The 17,864-nt window shown below is 48.4% G+C and overlaps 1 protein-coding gene across 1 annotated transcript in view; it reads left to right on the plus strand.

The window, feature by feature from the left end:
• Nucleotides 1–17,864, plus strand: part of FAF2 (Fas associated factor family member 2) — a 362,642-nt gene that overhangs the window by 149,434 nt on the left and 195,344 nt on the right. Inside the window, exon 4 of the mRNA XM_069651461.1 lies at nt 2,069–2,145. Coding sequence (XP_069507562.1) covers nt 2,069–2,145 — 77 coding nt within the window. The remainder of the gene's footprint in view (nt 1–2,068; nt 2,146–17,864) is intronic.

A 17,864-nucleotide genomic window follows, 5' to 3' on the forward strand; every position in this document is an offset into this window, starting at 1 on the left:
TGTTTTGTACGTCGTTTTATTGCCATTTTCTCCCTTTTTTGTTATTTTCTCTTGCCCCCCTACAGCAAACTAAGATTCATTGGTGGCGTTACGACCGCTTAGATGTGGGGGGGGGGGGAGGGGCCAAATTTGGCCGAGATCTCATGTAACAAAATTTCAAGGGACTGATTGGCGACATACCGAAATCACCAAAAAAGGCCTTGGCACTGGAGGGGGGGCACAGGGGAAACCATGGCAGTGAAGGAGTTATGTCACCTGAGGGTGTAGGAAGTGTCTGTGTGCCATCCCCAATGGGTATTTGATGATTTAGAGAAACTGATGGAGTGTATTTGTGTTACTGTTAGATTGCCCCTTCTGGAGGCTTGTTCAAACTGACTTAAATTTAATAATTTTTTAAAATCTTGAGTGCAAGTGTTTATTTGGGAACTTGTATCTTGTATCTATGAATCTCTTTTTAACGGTGGTCAGTCATAATTTCGAACCAAAAATCTCGAAAGACAATGTCGAAAAAATATCGAAAAAAAGTCGAATTCTCATTTTTTTAATGATATTTATTTTGGGGTCCAGGAATTAAAAAAAAATGGTTAAAACAAAAAAAAGAGGGGTTGGGGAACCCCCATTTTGAATAAAAAACGTAATAAAAAAGCAACTTTTTTTTCTCTTTTTTTCAAACAAATGACTTTCGACATTTTTGTAGTCGAAAAAATGACTATAAACCCTCTAACTACCCTACTGCTCACATTTGACCCCTCTTGAGATAAGCCTGGCTGCTCAACCACACTACCAACCTGGGTAGTACAGACTTATACCAAAGGTTGGTTTCCTTTTGCCAGGAGGTCAAGGTTGTTGTAGTGCACCCAAAGGGTACTGCGTCAAATCTTGCTTAACACAAGGTCCTGATTTAGTACAGACTCCTAAGAGTTGGAGATCTACAAGCCACTGGGATAGTTTACTTGGTCTTACTACCAGTAGGACTTTAGGAAAACTCCCTTAATATTGGGACGGGCCAGTCGTTGCACAACTGACATTTTGGGACTGCCTCGTGGTCCCCTCGGACAAAGGGAGCACCAGAAACAAATTGGTCAGTAGTAATACCCCAATGGCTACAAGACTAGTACACTCGGTACTAATGCTGTTCAATCGCTGCACCCCGGTGAAGCTAAAACTATATTACAATTTCCAGTATTCTTTGCCACAACACAAATGTAGGGTGATCAGCCTGCTGCCAAAATGAGATGCTTATAAAACATTGCTGTACATGAAAAGGGTTCTGCAAGGGTTCTTCAGCAGGTTAGTAACCCCTGAAAACCAACAAGCAAAAGCAACAATTTTTCGCAGAACACCTGTTCATTTTAACCTCCTCCCTAACCCAGCAAGCCCCCTTATCCAGGTTTGCAAATGACCATTACAGGGATGGTAGTATCTTCTGTGGTGCTACTAAAAAAATATATATTTTAACCTGCTTTTACTACTTCACAGTAGGTAGACGCAGGTGGAATTTAAGCGCTAAACGGTAAATATTTTTGTTTGTGCTTGCCGAGCATCTCAATAAGAAAACCATCGCAGAGTAGGGGCTGCCAGGAGTGTAAAATCTTGAAACCAAGGACTATTGTTTTCCAATGGAAATATTGGGCAGGAGTGCTGTGGGGGGAATGATCTGCAGCTTCACATTTGTCTGTACTGGAAGGTGCATACACAATTTGGAAGATTATTGAGAATGTTTAATACTTTTGAGTGGCTTCACAAAGTTGAAAAGGAGTGGAGTTGGCTTGGGGAGGGGGACTGAGTCGGAGGGGTGTGTAGGGGTCAGTTGCGGTAGTCTGGCTTGCTGGGTGCCTGCAGAGGAGACACTTACAATAGGACTTCCTGCAGTGGACTAATCAGTCTTGGTTCAGTGGAAGTAGTGATGAGGGCATGTTCTTGTGGTCTGGCCGTAGTGGCTTCAGATATTGAATGAAGTGATGGCAGTTTGAGTATCTTATATCACTGCATGTATGTTTGAAAGGCTGCTGGTAGGGGACAAGCACTAACAGAACTGGTACTAAAGTACTGTGACTTTCTCTTGCAGGGTCTCCTTGGATGGGGGTATTACCTAATCATGCTTCCGTTCAGGTTTACTTACTACACTTTACTCGATATTTTTCGGTGAGTAGCATTCTTTAACCATCCATGTTTGATTTATTGGATTTGAAGCATGCAGTGCTTTTTTGTGGTGGTGTTTGATTTGAATGGTGTGGGTGATGGATTATGTGGTTTTATGTGCTAATCAAAATGATGGAATCATATTTCAGAGCAGAAAACCTTCTTTAACCCCATGCACAACACTCTGCTTCCTGTGCGTAAGCAGTACTTCACCTCTAGTGCCTGCTGTAGGCTCTGGATTTTACCATGCTGATTAATGCTATTGAGTACATCCAGACTGGCTGCAATTCAGTAACGGTGTGCCTCCAATTATCTCTGCCTTAATGCCAGTAAGACTGAGATCCACCTCATTGGGACACCTGCTCCCTCCTTTCCTCCCTCTGGCCACCCACTCTGGGCCCTCTTCCTGCTCCTTCCTGTGAGGATAAGAACGTTGGCGTCATCTTCAACTCCACCCTCTCCTTCTCTCCATCTCTGACTTCTCTAAGAAGTCAAACTATCAGCTGCACCTCCCCAGAGGTAGTATTCCTTTTCTCACTTCCCCAGAAACTCACTGTCTCCAGAGCTCCGGTCCTCTCTAGGCTGGACTACTTCAACAGCCTCTTTCCAAATCTTCCTGCATGTACTCTTCGACCTTTACAGCTTACCCAGAACAGGACTGCAAGGCCTATGCTTGGCCTAAAGCCCAGGGATCGTATCTCTCCAGCTCTGAAATCTCTTCACAGGCTCCCTGTGGCTGCAAGGATCAAGTTCAAGACCCTCTGCATAGTCCACAAGGCTTTCTGGGGCCGCTCTACCTCAAACTCTCTTCCAAAACATCTTCCTTCTTGAGCTCTCCTCTCATTCACCTCCAACTCTGAGGGTCAGATGCTTCTCCAAGCAGAGAGTTGAGGGCAGATCTATTTCCTCAGCTGGGGCCTCACTCTGGAACAGCCGCCCTCAAACTTGAGCAGAACCACCTCTGGATCCAGAAGCAACTGAAGACCTTCCTTTTCACTTCAGATTTCGCTCTTCCTGTCCCCTGCTGATGCACCCGACTGCTCCATGCACTGGTCACCCAGGTGCCTGCATGTCCAGTTGCCCTTGCACTGCCTCTGGGCTCCCCAGTACTTAACGGTTTATCTGCAACCCTACAGTCCCTTCTCTCTGCACTTGAGTTACTGCACTACCCCCCTTCAGCTCCCCCCTGGCACTTCTCCCCTTCCTTCTTCCCTGCACCTGCGTAATCTGAATGACACAAGGCCTAGTAAGATGGTTATTTTGGCCTCCCTTGTTCCCCCTGCTTTTCTTGTCACGCCTAGAAACACTTGTGTACAGCTGCGTTATAAATGCGGCGACATATCATATGCCTTTCTCTTTGGTCTGCTTGGTGCTTACATATGGCTTTAAAGAAAGTGCCTGCATAGAAGTAAAACAATTACATGATGCAAAGAGGGTGTGGCTCCTTATGTAAGAAGTAATGAGAGTTTGACTTTACAGGAATATTATATTGCCAATAAGACCTTGCACACTGTTCGGTACGTATGCCATTTCAGCCAAGTCACTGGAAGTTGCCACCAGTTCAGGGCCAGATGGCCAATGAATTTGGGTATGCAAAATAGCTCCAATGTCAAGTCTTTGATCTAGGAATAAATCTTGGTCTATAGAGCAGTGCGATTTCATACATTTATTTTTCAAACCACGACTGCCTGCCATCAAGGATGTAGACAACTGCATATATGGTTCATCCTAATTGAGGATTATTAGTGCAGTATAGTCTGGATCCTCATGATTGGGGCATGTTGCGCAAACACCAGCAAGGTTCTGATGGGTTTTAAAAAGCTTGGGAGGGGGGGGGGGGGGGAGAGAAACTTCCACCTGCGATGTGAAGGCTCAATTTGTCATGCGTCAAAATGTATTTATTTTTCTGATGTTTGTTAATCTGCTTAGAATCACATGCTGTGCATAGGTCCGACATCCAGTGGTCACTGCGGAGTATTGCATTTTGTTTTTCGTAGTCGAAAAGGGGACGTCGACAAGGCGTGTCTGAAACACTATCCCTATAGTGACGTGCGTTGTACCCACAATCCCTCACGCGTCGAGGTCCCTCAGATTGTTTTTTTCCGCCCAGCTTCTGGTCGCCTTCACGCGGAGCTCCTCGAGAGACATTGCAACTCCTCGACCTTTGGTCGTTTTTTCTCTAATATTAATAATCCCTCCCTCGACGCAGTTGTAAGCTGTTCTCCGCCGAAAAGAATCTTCGACGGAGGGTCGAGCGGAAGAAATCCTTCGGCGCTGCCGAACACGTGGCCTGGCCTCGCAGGCCATATACAGTAGGGAGAGTGGGGTCGTGGGACATCTCTGGGTCTTTTCTGAGAATGCCTTTCCCTTTCCCCTTCCTTTCCCTTGGGGTGTTTATCGCGATTTATTGCCTCGGCTATGGAGAGGACACCGTTTAGGTTTTGCCCACTTTGTAAAGGCAAATTCACTTGGAAGGACAAGCACTCACGGTGTAACCGCTGCTTGCCCCTCGATCACAGGGAGGAAGGGTGCGCGGCTTGTCGGCTTCTTAAGCCTAAAACTCTAAAAGACCGAAGGGTTAAAAGGTGGGCGGCCTACGCGATGTCGAAGGCCGAAGGTTCACCCGCCGCTGCTACCACCGACAGTGACGAGGAACGCGATAACACGACCTCCGCTACGGAAGTCGAAACCCCCTCTAAGGAGCGCTTACGCGCTTCGTCGTCTGTCCCCGGCCCCGACGGGCTCGGCTCACGCCCTGCTTATGGGGATGAACACCCCGGCGACACAGACGCACACAAAGATCCACATAAACACACAACCCACGGCTCTTCTTCGACGAAGTCGAAAAGACCTTCGGCGCCCAAGGAGACGCAGGTTCCACCGGCGGCCTCCTCGGACCGTTCGGGTTCGAAGCCCCTCTCGCAACCGCAGCCGCGACCTGCGACTGGGCTTTCGGCAAACAAGGGCGCTGCCACCAAACCATCGGCCGGTGCGCATCAACAGAAAGCGCAGACCGCCGTAGAGCGTTCGATACCCATAGCGTCAAACTCAAGCTTCCGCCGACAAACGAGTCGCCGACAAGCGAGTCGCCGATAGCTTAGCAAGGATCGCTGTAGCCGACGCCCAAAAGCGTACGCCGAAGACTACGTCGAGCGTTACGCATAAGTTAAAGGATACGCCGAAAAAGCCCGAAGGGAAGCAGGGACTACCCCCTTCAGTCAGGGAGTCTCCCGACACACCTGAAGGTTTTTCGGAGGGCGACGGGACACTTTCCTCGACGCTTTGGGAGAGGTCGAGCCATTTCGAGTTAGATAACCCTATGTTTCCCCCGCCAGACCGCTCTGGGGTACCCCATGAAACAATGGAAAGACTCCACCTCTGTATGGAGAGGATGGAAAGGTTCATGAGCACCCAGGCCTCTCAAACTCACAAGAGGACCAGAGAAGGGCCTCAGGAGGACCCCAGGGCCAAAAATCCAAGGCTAGTCGATCCCCAGCAGGACACAGCCTCAGACTTCCAAGATGTATATGACCTCACTGGGGAGGAACAATACTTCGAGGAAGAAGATGACTTCATGGACAATGAAGAACAGAACCAGGAGGAATGTCTGGAAGACAGAACAGACATTATAGAAGAAGAAGAAGGCTTCGGGGTTAACCCAGAAGAGGGACCTTCACACCCCTGGCAATCACCATCAGTGTGTTCCGACACTGATGTCCTAAACCTAACTCCTCCGGACAATTCTCCAGTTAGGAACACGTCTCCAATTGACGATCAGCCCACGTTCAATGCACTGTTGCGCAGAGCAGCAGCGCATTTCGAACTCGACACCGGGGAACTCTCTCCAGAATTGGACTTTGTAGAAAGAGTGATTAAAGAAAAACCCCCGGTCAGCCAGACCATTCCACTCCTCGCTTCAGTGAAGAGAAGGATCATACCTTCGCTGTCCACTCCCGCTATGATCAGAGGGGTCAATCCACGGATTGAAAAACTTTTCACTCCTTCACCCTCAGACCCCCTCTACATTAGGGGACATTCCATTCCGGATTCCCTAGTGGTTTCTAATACTAGAAAGAGGGCAGGGGTACCACTTTCCACCAGTGAGGCACCCCCTGACAAGGAGGGCAAGAGGCTATATGCCCTTGCAAAAAGAGTTACTTCCTCGGCTGCCTTCTCAGCAAGAATTGCCAACAACAATTCCTTGCTTGCAAGCTACGCAGACGCGCAGTGGGCCAAACTGCGAAAAGACGCCGAGGAAGCACCGGAGCCTTTACGTATGCGCCTACTGTCAACTATTGGCGAAGGAACCCAAGTGAACCAGAGCATTGTTAAAAACTCTCTGGACGCGGCAGAAACAGCAGGACGTTCCTTGGTACAAGGAATACTCCTAAAGCGCCATGTATGGCTGCGCAACTCAGGCTTTAAACCAGAGACACAGGCGTCTTTGATAAATAAACCTGTCGAGGACGCTAACCTCTTCGGAAAAGCGGTAGATGAAGCCCTAGAGATGGCTAAGAAAGAGTTCGACACTATCAAGACTCTCGACCAGATCTCTAAGCCCACTACCAGGCGCGGCTATGGCAACAAACGCTTTTTTCGTGGCCAACGCCAACAACAAAATCAACATCAGCAATACCCTGCCACCAATTACCAAACCAATAGTGGGCAGTACAGCCAAAGAGGCCAACGCCGGGGCAAAGGGAGGGGTCGGGGATCCACCCCCAGAGGCTCCCAAGCCCCCAACAACTCCAAGTGACGCGAAGATTCGCGTCCCCTCCCATGCAACACCGGTCGGGGGCCGGATAACATCCTTTCTTCCTGCATGGGAGGAGATAACGTCAGACCGCTGGGTACTGTCCACCGTAGCCCACGGATACTGTATCGAATTCAACAGTTCCCCATCCTACAGACCCCCGAGGGGACGTCGCATGACACCGGAACATCTTGCCATCCTTCTCCAAGAAGTACAACAACTACTGGAAAAAGGAGCCATAGAGGTCGTGCCTCTATCTCAGGTAACGGAGGGTATTTATTCAGTGTACTTCCTTGTACCCAAAAAGGATCTAACCATGCGCCCTGTATTAGATCTGCGCCCAGCGAACAAGTTTATCAAACCCCAAAAGTTTCGTATGGTAACCTTACAGGAAGTAATCCCACTGCTTTCTCAGGGAGATTACATGACAACATTGGACATGAAAGATGCATACTTTCATATTTCAATGTTGCCAGCGCACAGAAAATACCTCGGGTTCATGATAGAGGGCAAACACTACCAGTTCAAAGTGCTACCCTTCGGCATAGCATCAGCACCAAGGGTATTCACGAAGGTGCTGGCAGTGGCAGCGGCCCACCTGCGCAGGTTGTCCATCCCAGTTTACCCTTACCTCGACGACTGGCTCATAACAGGGGATTCCTACGAAACATGCTTCTCCAATACCCAAAAGACAGTAGACCTTTTGTTTCAGTTGGGCTTCTCCATCAACGAAAAGAAGTCCAGTTTAGACCCCAGTCAAATCAAGCAATTCCTAGGGGCTCTAATTCAAACAAAGGACGGCCTCGTCTTCCCCTCCAGAGAGAGGGTCCAAAACATGCTGTTTCAGATCCCTCAATATGTAACCGGTCGAGAGGTGACGGTACGCAAAGCAATGCGCTTGCTAGGAATGATGGCGTCGTGTATTTATTTGGTACCTCACGCGCGCCTGCGCATGCGCCCAATGCAAGAGTGGCTCAACAGCCAGTGGTGTCAGGCCAGCGGACTATGGGAGGATCTAGTTGTGGTCTCGCAGGCCTTAGTTCTCTCGCTACGGTGGTGGACCAAGGAAAACATGGAAAAAGGGAAACCCTTTGCCACACCCGCGGCGGAAGCCACCCTAACCACAGACGCATCCCTCACAGGATGGGGGGCACACCTATCCCATCAGACTGCTCACGGAGTGTGGACTCCGAACGTAGCATCCAAACACATAAATCTACTGGAGCTACTAGCTGTGTTCAAGGCGCTAAGAGCCTTCCAGGAACACCTACAAGGCAAAACAGTAATGGTCCTTACAGACAGCACCACAGCCATGTACTACATCAACAAGCAAGGGGGCACCCACTCTCCAGGCCTGTCCAAGCTGGCCCAGAATATATGGAAGTGGGCTCTCAAACAGGACATGTTCCTACTATCACTACATGTACCCGGGGAACTCAATCTGCTAGCAGACAGTCTCAGCAGAGATTTCCCCCTGCCCAAAGAGTACGAATGGCGCCTGCACGAAGACATCGTCTTCGACGTCTTCACACAATGGAGATTCCCAGAAATAGACCTGTTCGCAACCCTGGAAAACTCACAATGCCTAAGTTACGCCTCCAGGTACCCCCAGAACCAATCCAAGGGGAACGGTCTGTCGATGCAATGGTCAGGGAAATTTGTTTACGCTTTTCCCCCGACTCCCCTTCTCAACAAAGTAGTGCACAAGATGCACCAGGAACAAGTGACCATGATACTAGTGGCCCCAATGTGGGCACGACAACCATGGTTCGCTCACTTGATGGAGATGTCTCTATCCCCCCCAGTAAAACTCCCCTGCCCGTACAACATGCTGTCTCAGGACAAAGGCAGGACTCTGCATCCATGCCCCCAGAACATGAACTTAGCAGCTTGGCTCCTGAGATCATAGAGTTCGGACATCTACAACTCCCACAAAGATGCATGGACATCCTCAGGGAAGCCCGGAAACCGAACACTCGCCACTACTATTCTAGCAAGTGGAAAAGATTTGTCATCTGGTGCAGGGGCAAAAGCATCAACCCTATTGACTGCTCTCCCACACATGTGGTCCTATACCTGACCCACCTATTGGATTCAGGTCTAGTGTTTAACTCCATTAAAGTCCACCTAGCTGCACTTTCTGCATACACCACTTCCCAACTCAAAGTGTCGTGGTGGAGGATCCCTGTTATAAAGGCCTTCATGGAGGGAGTCAAGAGAATACACCCCCCAATAGCTGACCCAGCTCCCGGATGGGACCTTAATGTGGTACTTACCAGACTCATGGGCTCTCCATTCGAACCCATGCACAAAGCATCTCTTAAACACCTCACGCTTAAGACTGCTTTTTTAATAGCTATCACCTCCATCAGGAGAGTAAGTGAACTTCAGGCTCTTTCTATTCTAGACCCCTTCGTTACAGTTCACAAAGATAAAGTGGTTCTACGCACTCACCCTAGGTTTGCTCCGAAATTTATTTCTAAATTCCACGTAAACCAATCTATAGAACTACCAACGTTCTTTCAAAATCCTTCCAATTTGGGAGAAAGGACTCTGCACACACTAGATGTACGCAGAGCGGTCATGTTCTACATGGAAAGAACCAGACCACTGAGGAAGACTAATCAGTTCTTCGTCTCGGTGGCAGCAGGAAGAGAAGGAGATGCAGTTTCAAAATCCACTATTTCTAGATGGATTGTTCAATGCATCACTCTCTGCTATACTCTTGCTAAGAGAGAACTGCCCTTTAGGCCAAGAGCACACTCTACTCGAGGCACGGGGGCATCCATAGCATTCATTGCAAATGTTCCCTTTGAGTCCATCTGCAAAGCGGCTACCTGGAGTTCTGTGCACACCTTTACAAAACACTACTGTCTAGATACACACTCTAGATCTGACTCCCAGGTGGGACAGGCAGTATTACGACACCTTTTCTCTACTGTACCTTCTCATAACCCACCGCCAACTCCGGGTACTGCTCGCTAGTCTATGCACAGCATGTGATTCTAAGCAGATTAACAAACATCAGAAGAGAATGCATTACTTACCGTAAAAGCATTTCTGATGGTTGTATCTGCTTAGATTAACATGCGCCCGCCCTTCCTCCCCGCTCGGATGGAAGGAACATAGACTTCCTTTATATATCTCTCTCTTTTCTGTACTCACTCACGTCTAGAAGGCTCCCTCAGGGCAGAAAAAATACAAACAGAGGGACCTCGACGCGTGAGGGATTGTGGGTACAACGCACGTCACTATAGGGATAGTGTTTCAGACACGCCTTGTCGACGTCCCCTTTTCGACTACGAAAAACAAAATGCAATACTCCGCAGTGACCACTGGATGTCGGACCTATGCACAGCATGTGAATCTAAGCAGATACAACCATCAGAAATGCTTTTACGGTAAGTAATGCATTCTCATTCACATTTGTTAAGCGCACATCAGACCGAAGGCATTGTGGCGCTGGTTACAGTGTTTCTTAAACTTAGTTACACGCAGTTGTGCCCTTGGTTACATTGGGCAATGGTTATGCTTAAGTACATGTACATAGAGAACACAGAGGTGGTCGGGTGCACAAGTTAGTTGAAGAGAGTAGTTTTAAGTTGTTTCCGGAAGGAGAGGAGGGATGATTCTGCTCTGAGGTTGGTGGGCAGTGCGTTCCAAAGCTTAGGTGCCAGGTATGGGAAGCCTATACCTCCTGCCTTGGATCTATTGATGCGTGGAATGGTGAGACGGTTGGCGTATGTGGATCTTGTGGATTGGGATCTAGACAGTGTGTCAGATAGGTAGGATGGTGCTGTGAGGTTGATGCATTTATGCGTTGTGGTGAGGATTTTGAAAGCAATCCTGTCCTTGACTGGGAGCCAATGGACGGCTTTCCTGGCTAGGGTGATGTGCTCTCTTTTAGGTATGCTGAGTGCTGCTCTGAGGGTATTATTTTGGGTGGTTTGGAGCTTTGCTAGGTTGTTCTTGGAGGTGCCGGCTAGGAGCGCGTTGCAGTAGGCCAGTTTGGCTCCAATAGTGGCTCTTGCGATGGACAGGCAGTTTTATTTTGTTAGGAACGGTTTTATAGCATTGATGAGTTTAGTGCTCAATGCCGATGCCGAGACGATTGTGTTTACTTGTTTATCCATAGATAGGGTGGCATCTATGTGAACTCCTAGTGTTTTAACTGATGATAGGACTGGGATAGTGCAGATGTCTATGCTAAAGTTAGTGTAAAGTGGGTTGAGGTTGGCAAGGGTGGGCTTCTGGCCTAAAATGAGGATTTCAGTTTTGTCCCCATTCAAGCAGAGTCCGTTGGTGGCCATCCAGGCTTGTATGGTAGAGTAGATTAGTTGGAGGGAGGTGGAGTCTTGATGATAGTTACCAGTCAGGGGCAGGAGTATCTGCGTGTCGTCAGCGTAGTTCGTGTAAGTGATCCCCATAGCGTCCAATTTGTCAAACAGGGGCTTGGTAAAGAGGTTGTAAAGCGTAGGGGCCGTGCAGGAGCCTTGAGGAACCCCACAATGGATGATGGATGGCGCAGCATGAGCTGTGTTGGAGAAGACTTTCATAGCTCTGCCTTGTAGGAAGGAAGTTACCCATGAGGCCGCGTTCATGGAAAAGTGTGCTGCTTGTGTTAGATGATTGGTGAGAGTGTCGTGATCTACTAGGTCAAATGCTGCTGAGAGGAGGACTAGGACTAGGACTAGGACGAGGACGAGGACTAGGACTAGGACTAGGAGGAGGACTAGGACGAGGACTAGGACTAGGAGGAGGACTAGGACTAGGACTAGGACTAGGAGGAGGACGAGGACTAGGACTAGGAGGAGGACTAGGAGGAGGACTAGGACGAGGACTAGGACTAGGAGGAGGACTAGGACTACTTGCCCTTGTCGAGGATGTTAGTTGTTTCATTTTTTAGGTCTAGAAGGGCAGTTTTGGTTCCGTGTCCCTTACGGAATCCAGATTGCCTTTTGCCTAGAATTGCGTTGGATTCTAGGTAGTGTTGGATCTGTATATGTGCGGCTTTGTCAAGTAATTTTAGAAGGAATGGGACTGTGGTTATGGGGCGATAGTTGTTAGGGTTTTCGGGGTCAAGTGTGGGTTTTTTTAGGAGGGGGCGCACCCAGGCCTCTTTGAGGGTGTCTGGGACGACTATGCCTGACCTAAATGATGCGTTGATGAACGCAGTGAGGAGAGGAGCGAGCTGCTCAGCACATTCTTTGATGTTTTTTGGGGGGCATATGTCACCCTTACAGAGTGAGGGTTTGAGATGTTTGAGGATGTTGATGACCTCAGTTTTGGTGATTTCGGTGAAAGTGAACTTGGGTATGTTGTTGGCTTTGACACTATGTTTCATGTGTGTGTGTGAACTTTGGTTAGGTAAGGAGTTGTAGTGGTGTGATATCTTTTTTTGGAGGAGGTTTATTTTTTCCAGCATGGCTGTTTATATGCCTGTGCACCAGGCCTCGTCCTTGGTGATCTCGTCTGGGCAAGTGGGCGGTATGGTTAGTTCTTTAAAGATACAGAATAGCTCTTTAGATTGAGAGTTGGCCGCCGTGATGCGTTGGTTGTAGGCTTCGGATTTGGCTCGGAAGATGGCCTCTTTGTATTTTTTGGCTATGGTTTTGAATATATCTTTTGTGTTGTCGCAGGGATTACGTTGCCAGTTCTTGAGCTCTTGGCGTTTGTCTGTGCGCATTGCTTGGAGATCCTCTGAGAACCAAGAGTTGGAGTGGAAGGATTTTTTCTCTTTTTTGCTTTCTAAGGGGGCGGCAGTGTTGACTGCCCTTGTGATAGTCTTCAAAATATTTCAGCGAGTGTATTAGGGTCTGATGAGAAAGGGGGCTTTAGACAGGGCATGTTGAGTAGTGCACTGATATTAGCTGCTGTGAGTTTTTTGGCACTTCTGGCTAGAGTAGCCGCAGCTTTGGTGGGCACTCTACTGCTTACAGTGCAGGGGATATCAAATAGGATGAGGTTATGGTCTGTCCATGGGAGGCTGGTGTTGGCGGTGATTACTATGTCGCAGTTGTGGTCAGAGATCCAGTCTAGGGTGCGCCCTTTGGCGTGAGTGGGCGCTACAATTTTTTTGAGAGAATCCTAGGTTGTGGAGGTCCTTGGCTAGAGATAGGGCAGCTTTGTCCTTGAGGTCGTTGAGTCCCAAATTTAAGTCTCCTAAGAGGAGTGACTTCGTGGATTTTTTAATGTTTCCTACGAGGTGGTTAATTTGGCCTTGGAAGTTGGTGGAGGGGCCATGTGGACGGTAGATAGTATGGATATTAATAGTACAGTTAGGTGATGGTGCTAGTTTGATAGAAAGGATGTCAACATTTCCGTCCTCTTGATGAGGTATGGTTCTAATGGGTAGGGTTTCCTTGTGTATAAGGGCAACCCCCCCTCCTGTTTTGGTCATTCTATCTTGTCTGATGATGGCATACCCTGTAGGTAGGGCTAGAGTGATGGCAGGGCCGGACGCTTGGTGAAGCCATGTCTCGGTAATGGCCAGTATGTCTAAGTCATTGGAGGTAAGTAGGTCATGTACTTCTATGGCGTGGGCATTGAGGGATCTAACATTGAGGAGAGCGCACTTGTATGGAGTATGGCCGGAGTTCTGAGGTCGCATGGTAGGAGGATTTGGTGTAGTGGTATCGTTAATAGTGGCGCAGGGATTACTGCTGGGTATATTGATTGTAGACTTACTCCTGTGGTATGAGGTAGAGTTCCTTTGATAGTGTGGTGTATGGTAATACTACACACAGACTGAGATGTTTAGTGTGCAGTATTTTTTACACCAGTGACAATTTAGTTAACAGTTCCATAACTCTTCACATTAGAATATTTTTTTTGTAATTTTTTATCCCACATGCCCAGTTTGTGCATTCAGCGTTGCCCTTTGCAAAAATCTTGTGTTTTTTTTTGTCCACTGGAAAAAAAAAACACTTTCGGGACACATTGATATTTAGCTTAGACTTTGACTTTACCTGGCACTGGTGCATGCTCCTAAACATTAGAAAATCAGATCAGCCAACCTCGATTAGTATTTATTTGGATTTTTAAGCTACAATCGGGACCTGGGTAATAGACCAACTACATGGGGACATGGATAACCAGTTCACTCAGTCCAGAAATGTCCAACTGTGGTTAATGCAGGCAGAGGCGCATTCACAGCCTAAATGATTCTGTAGAAGGATGTGAATACAGATGACAGACCTGCAACCAGGATACCTACAGAATGGGCCATGTACGAAGAGGTTGGAGGCAGTAATGCATGGTGTGTATAGGGCTAGCACATGCCCACAACCCTGCTAGTGACATATAAACCACATGTGCAACCAGGCATTATGACATCTGGATCTACAGACATGCCCACGTAGGAACACTCAGTCAGTTTCACCCTCTGCAAACACAGCCACACGTTCTGCAGCATCATTGCGAAAAGACACGTACGCATGCATTCACGTGCCTGCTCCTACTTGTACTGGCATTCAGAAATGCTTGGGCTGAGCCCCCCGCGTCGTGGCTATTGTGAGACAACACAACACTTATCTGCTTGGTATTAGTGTTGAGGAGAATTTTTCATTTTAGTGCTAAATTCCTTCCACCAGCTCTTTTGCTGGACTTTAGATTTTTAATTTTAACATTGGAGTGAGCCCTTTTTCTCAATCTCTCATGTGTTTTGGCCTGATTTGGGTTATGTTTTTCCTTTGTCTTTGGAGTCTGACAAACTCCATAGGCATCTACTTTTTGTATGGTGACGCACTGCACCTTCAGTGTAGTGTCACACGGAAATCCTTAAGATTTCTCATAAGGTTTAAATACCTTATCTTGGGTGAATTACTGTTCCCAAGAATAGTAAAGTGAAATTGACTGCTTTTTTCTCTTTGTAGGTCCAGCACACACCATTTTATGTGGAGTGCTGGGGGATAGGGGAGGGGGGTTACTTAGCTCCTTTTCCTACCTACTAGTGTAACATTTTTTTGTTATCCTCACTACTTTAAATGTCTGGTGGCTCTGGTTTAATTTTCCTACCATTATGCTTTTCTACCGCCGGCTGAATCCTCAACTTCGGTATAGCACCCATGGGTGATCATTTTGTCAAAATGGCCTAGTCTTTTTTTTTTTTTTCGACATGTTCTGTTTGCGAGGTCTTTCTTGGGTTTAACTCTGCATGCCAAGATGGTGTTTGAGCCCTTTATTTCGTCTTTGGCGGCTTCAACACTGAAGCCGGCCTCTGGCTCCAGTGTGTCTGGAAAGGCAGGATGTGAGGGAGGTTCCCGAAACTCCCCTGCCCTTTGTCTCTAGAAATGCTTGAATGCAACCAGTCCTGATTGGCTGGCTGGTTGGCTGGCTGTCCCTCTAGGACAAGCCACCCTGTTGTGTGATTGACAGCCTAGGCTGTGCCAGTGAAGGTTTTGGGACTAGAGGCAGTCGACCACTGGGAGAAAGATCCGACGAAGAAACCTTGAATGAAGCTTGCTGCATCCTCCCGGACCTTTGAATTGCCCGGTGAAGCCCTGCCGCTGTGCTGAAATTCCTTTTTCTGATCGTCAAGAGACTCTCCGGAAGCAACAACTTCTTCCCTTGGGTTAGTGGGACCAACTAACCCTGAGACTAATGCCACTGGACCATCTTTCCTGCTTGGCTGCACTTCACTGCTGCAAGAACCGAGTGCCAGGGGTCAAGAAATCCGTAGTCTAGTGCAACGTCTGCAATCTGGCCAGAAGCTCCAGGAGTCTCCCCAGGACCCTCCAGAAGCAGGATGACCAGAGCTCTAGTTCACTCACCAAAGTGCAGGACTCAAAGACTGAAGGAAGCCCAATGTGTCCAAGATCCGTGGTGGTGCTGTTTACCGAGCGATGAAACCGCAAAGTGCTGCTGATTTGAAAAGAGCCTGTAGCAGCTGCCGACCTCCGAATTGCTGCTGCAGGAGTCCTCCAGATGTCCTCCCTCTTGCCTCATGACTGAGGCCCAGGAACCCAGGATCTGCATCGCTGCAACCAGGCCAGAAGCCAGCTGGACCCTTTTCTTCTAAAGGTACTGTTCCGATTTATTGACTTATCAGAAAAACATCACTCCCAAAAGTCCAAGGAATGAGGACTCTTGCCCCATTCCTTAAATTGCAGACATTTCCCATCTCTGCTCAAGGCCACCAGGAGAATAACTTGGATGTCTCAGAACAGGAGGATACCAATGAGGACATTCATCTATTTGCTCAGGGCACAGCTGATCAAGACCCAGACTGAGATCCAGATCAGTCAGGGCATCAGGGCCCTTGGTTATCACCAACACATACCCCTGATCTGACATTTGTGTAGACTCCCCTCCGCCTCCACAGAGTTGTCACCTGTAGATGACCAAATGTTGTTCATCACTATTTTAAAAAGGTCATCCGATCATTTTTCAGATAGCTACACATGCGACAGCCAAAGACTGACTTTGTTGAGGATATCCTCAAGGAGAAGCCTTCAACTAGTGAAGCCATACCCTTGCTGAATTCTATAAAGAGGCACCTAGATCCTGCCTTGTTGTCAACGTCTCTCACACGGGCAGTCAAACTCCGGGTTGAAAAATGATTCTGCCCATCACCTTCAGACCCACTATACATAAAGGGTCATGCCACACCGTACTCCCTGGTGGTTACAACCACTAGGAAAAGGAGGGGGTACCACGGTCTACGGTGGAAGCCCCCCTGTATAAAGATTGTTAGAAACTTTATGCCCTTGGTAAACAAATCACTGCCTCTGTGGCCTGTTCTACTAGGATCGCTAACAATACTCTCTTGGTAAACTGCAGCGATGTCCAATGGTGTCTAGTCCAGGATGGCCTTCAAGTGGTCCCAGAGCCCACCTGATCACGCCTGCTGGCGGTCGTAGCTGAGGTCAGCCGGGGTTACCCACAACATATTAAATACTCTGGACTCTGCTGAGACTGCTGGACGCACTCGGGGGACTAAAGAACTCTTGCTTTAAACCTGAAACTCGGGCCTCATCGGTAAACCAGTCGAGGACTCCAACCTTTTTGGGAAATCGGTTAATGACGCCCTGGAGACTGCCAAAAAGGAACACGAAATGCTGAAATCACTCGGCCAGATCACAGCCAAGCCCTAACACCAACGTGGAGGCTCTAACTCCTGTTCCTTTCGTGGACAAATTTTTTCCTGGTCTCCCCATGGACTATATGGCTCAGGAAGTACCCCCCTGGGTCCTCCGGCCAAGGCTCTACCAGGAACAGCCAGTATCAACCCGAGGGGTCCTCGTAGAGGCAGGAACTCTACTCCTAGAGACTCCCCGGCCTCCACTTCAAAGTAACTTACCAATTCGGGTCCCCTTGCACGCCTCCCTGGTCGGGGGTTATCATTCATTCACGCCTGGGAGGGAATCGCATTAGACCAGTGGGTGTTAGACTGTTACCCACGGCTACTGCATCGAGTTTCACCGACCAGCTCGATATCACCCACCGAAGAGCAGACGCCTGTCGCCAGAACACCTGCGCATCCTTGTGGAAGAGGTTAAAGTTCTTCTGGAAAAGGGAGCTGTAGAAGTCATCCCCATTCACCAGGTGTCATGGTTCCTGCCCCTCATGTCCCCAGCCATCCAAGATGTCAGGCTGGAGCCAGGCCACGATCACCTACATGGCCCTCAAGGGCCTCTCCATCCCTCCAAAGACCCACTTAGAGTCAGACTTGGCGCTTGTGGCACCAGACTCGCTCACTCCCATTGGATAACATTGGGGATTGGACTTGTAGTGCATTGATGGGCACAAGATGGATGCCCCCACATATTTCGGTTCCCAGAACTGCATGTGCGGTCTAGTCTTTTGGGTGTGGTTCAGCCCAGAGGCACCTGGGATACCCAGAGACTATTTAAGCCACACCCAGGCTGAGAAACATGCTTTGCGTTTTCTGCACCTGCAGCGTGACACTGTGTTCGGATCGGTCTCCAGTAGGCCTGCATCTATCTCCTGCGCTCAGCTCCTGCAAGAA

The sequence above is a fragment of the Ambystoma mexicanum genome, chromosome 3p, assembly GCF_040938575.1.
Source record: "Ambystoma mexicanum isolate Mex_15411 chromosome 3p, UKY_AmexF1_1, whole genome shotgun sequence".
Classification (NCBI taxonomy): Eukaryota; Metazoa; Chordata; class Amphibia; order Caudata; family Ambystomatidae; genus Ambystoma; species Ambystoma mexicanum.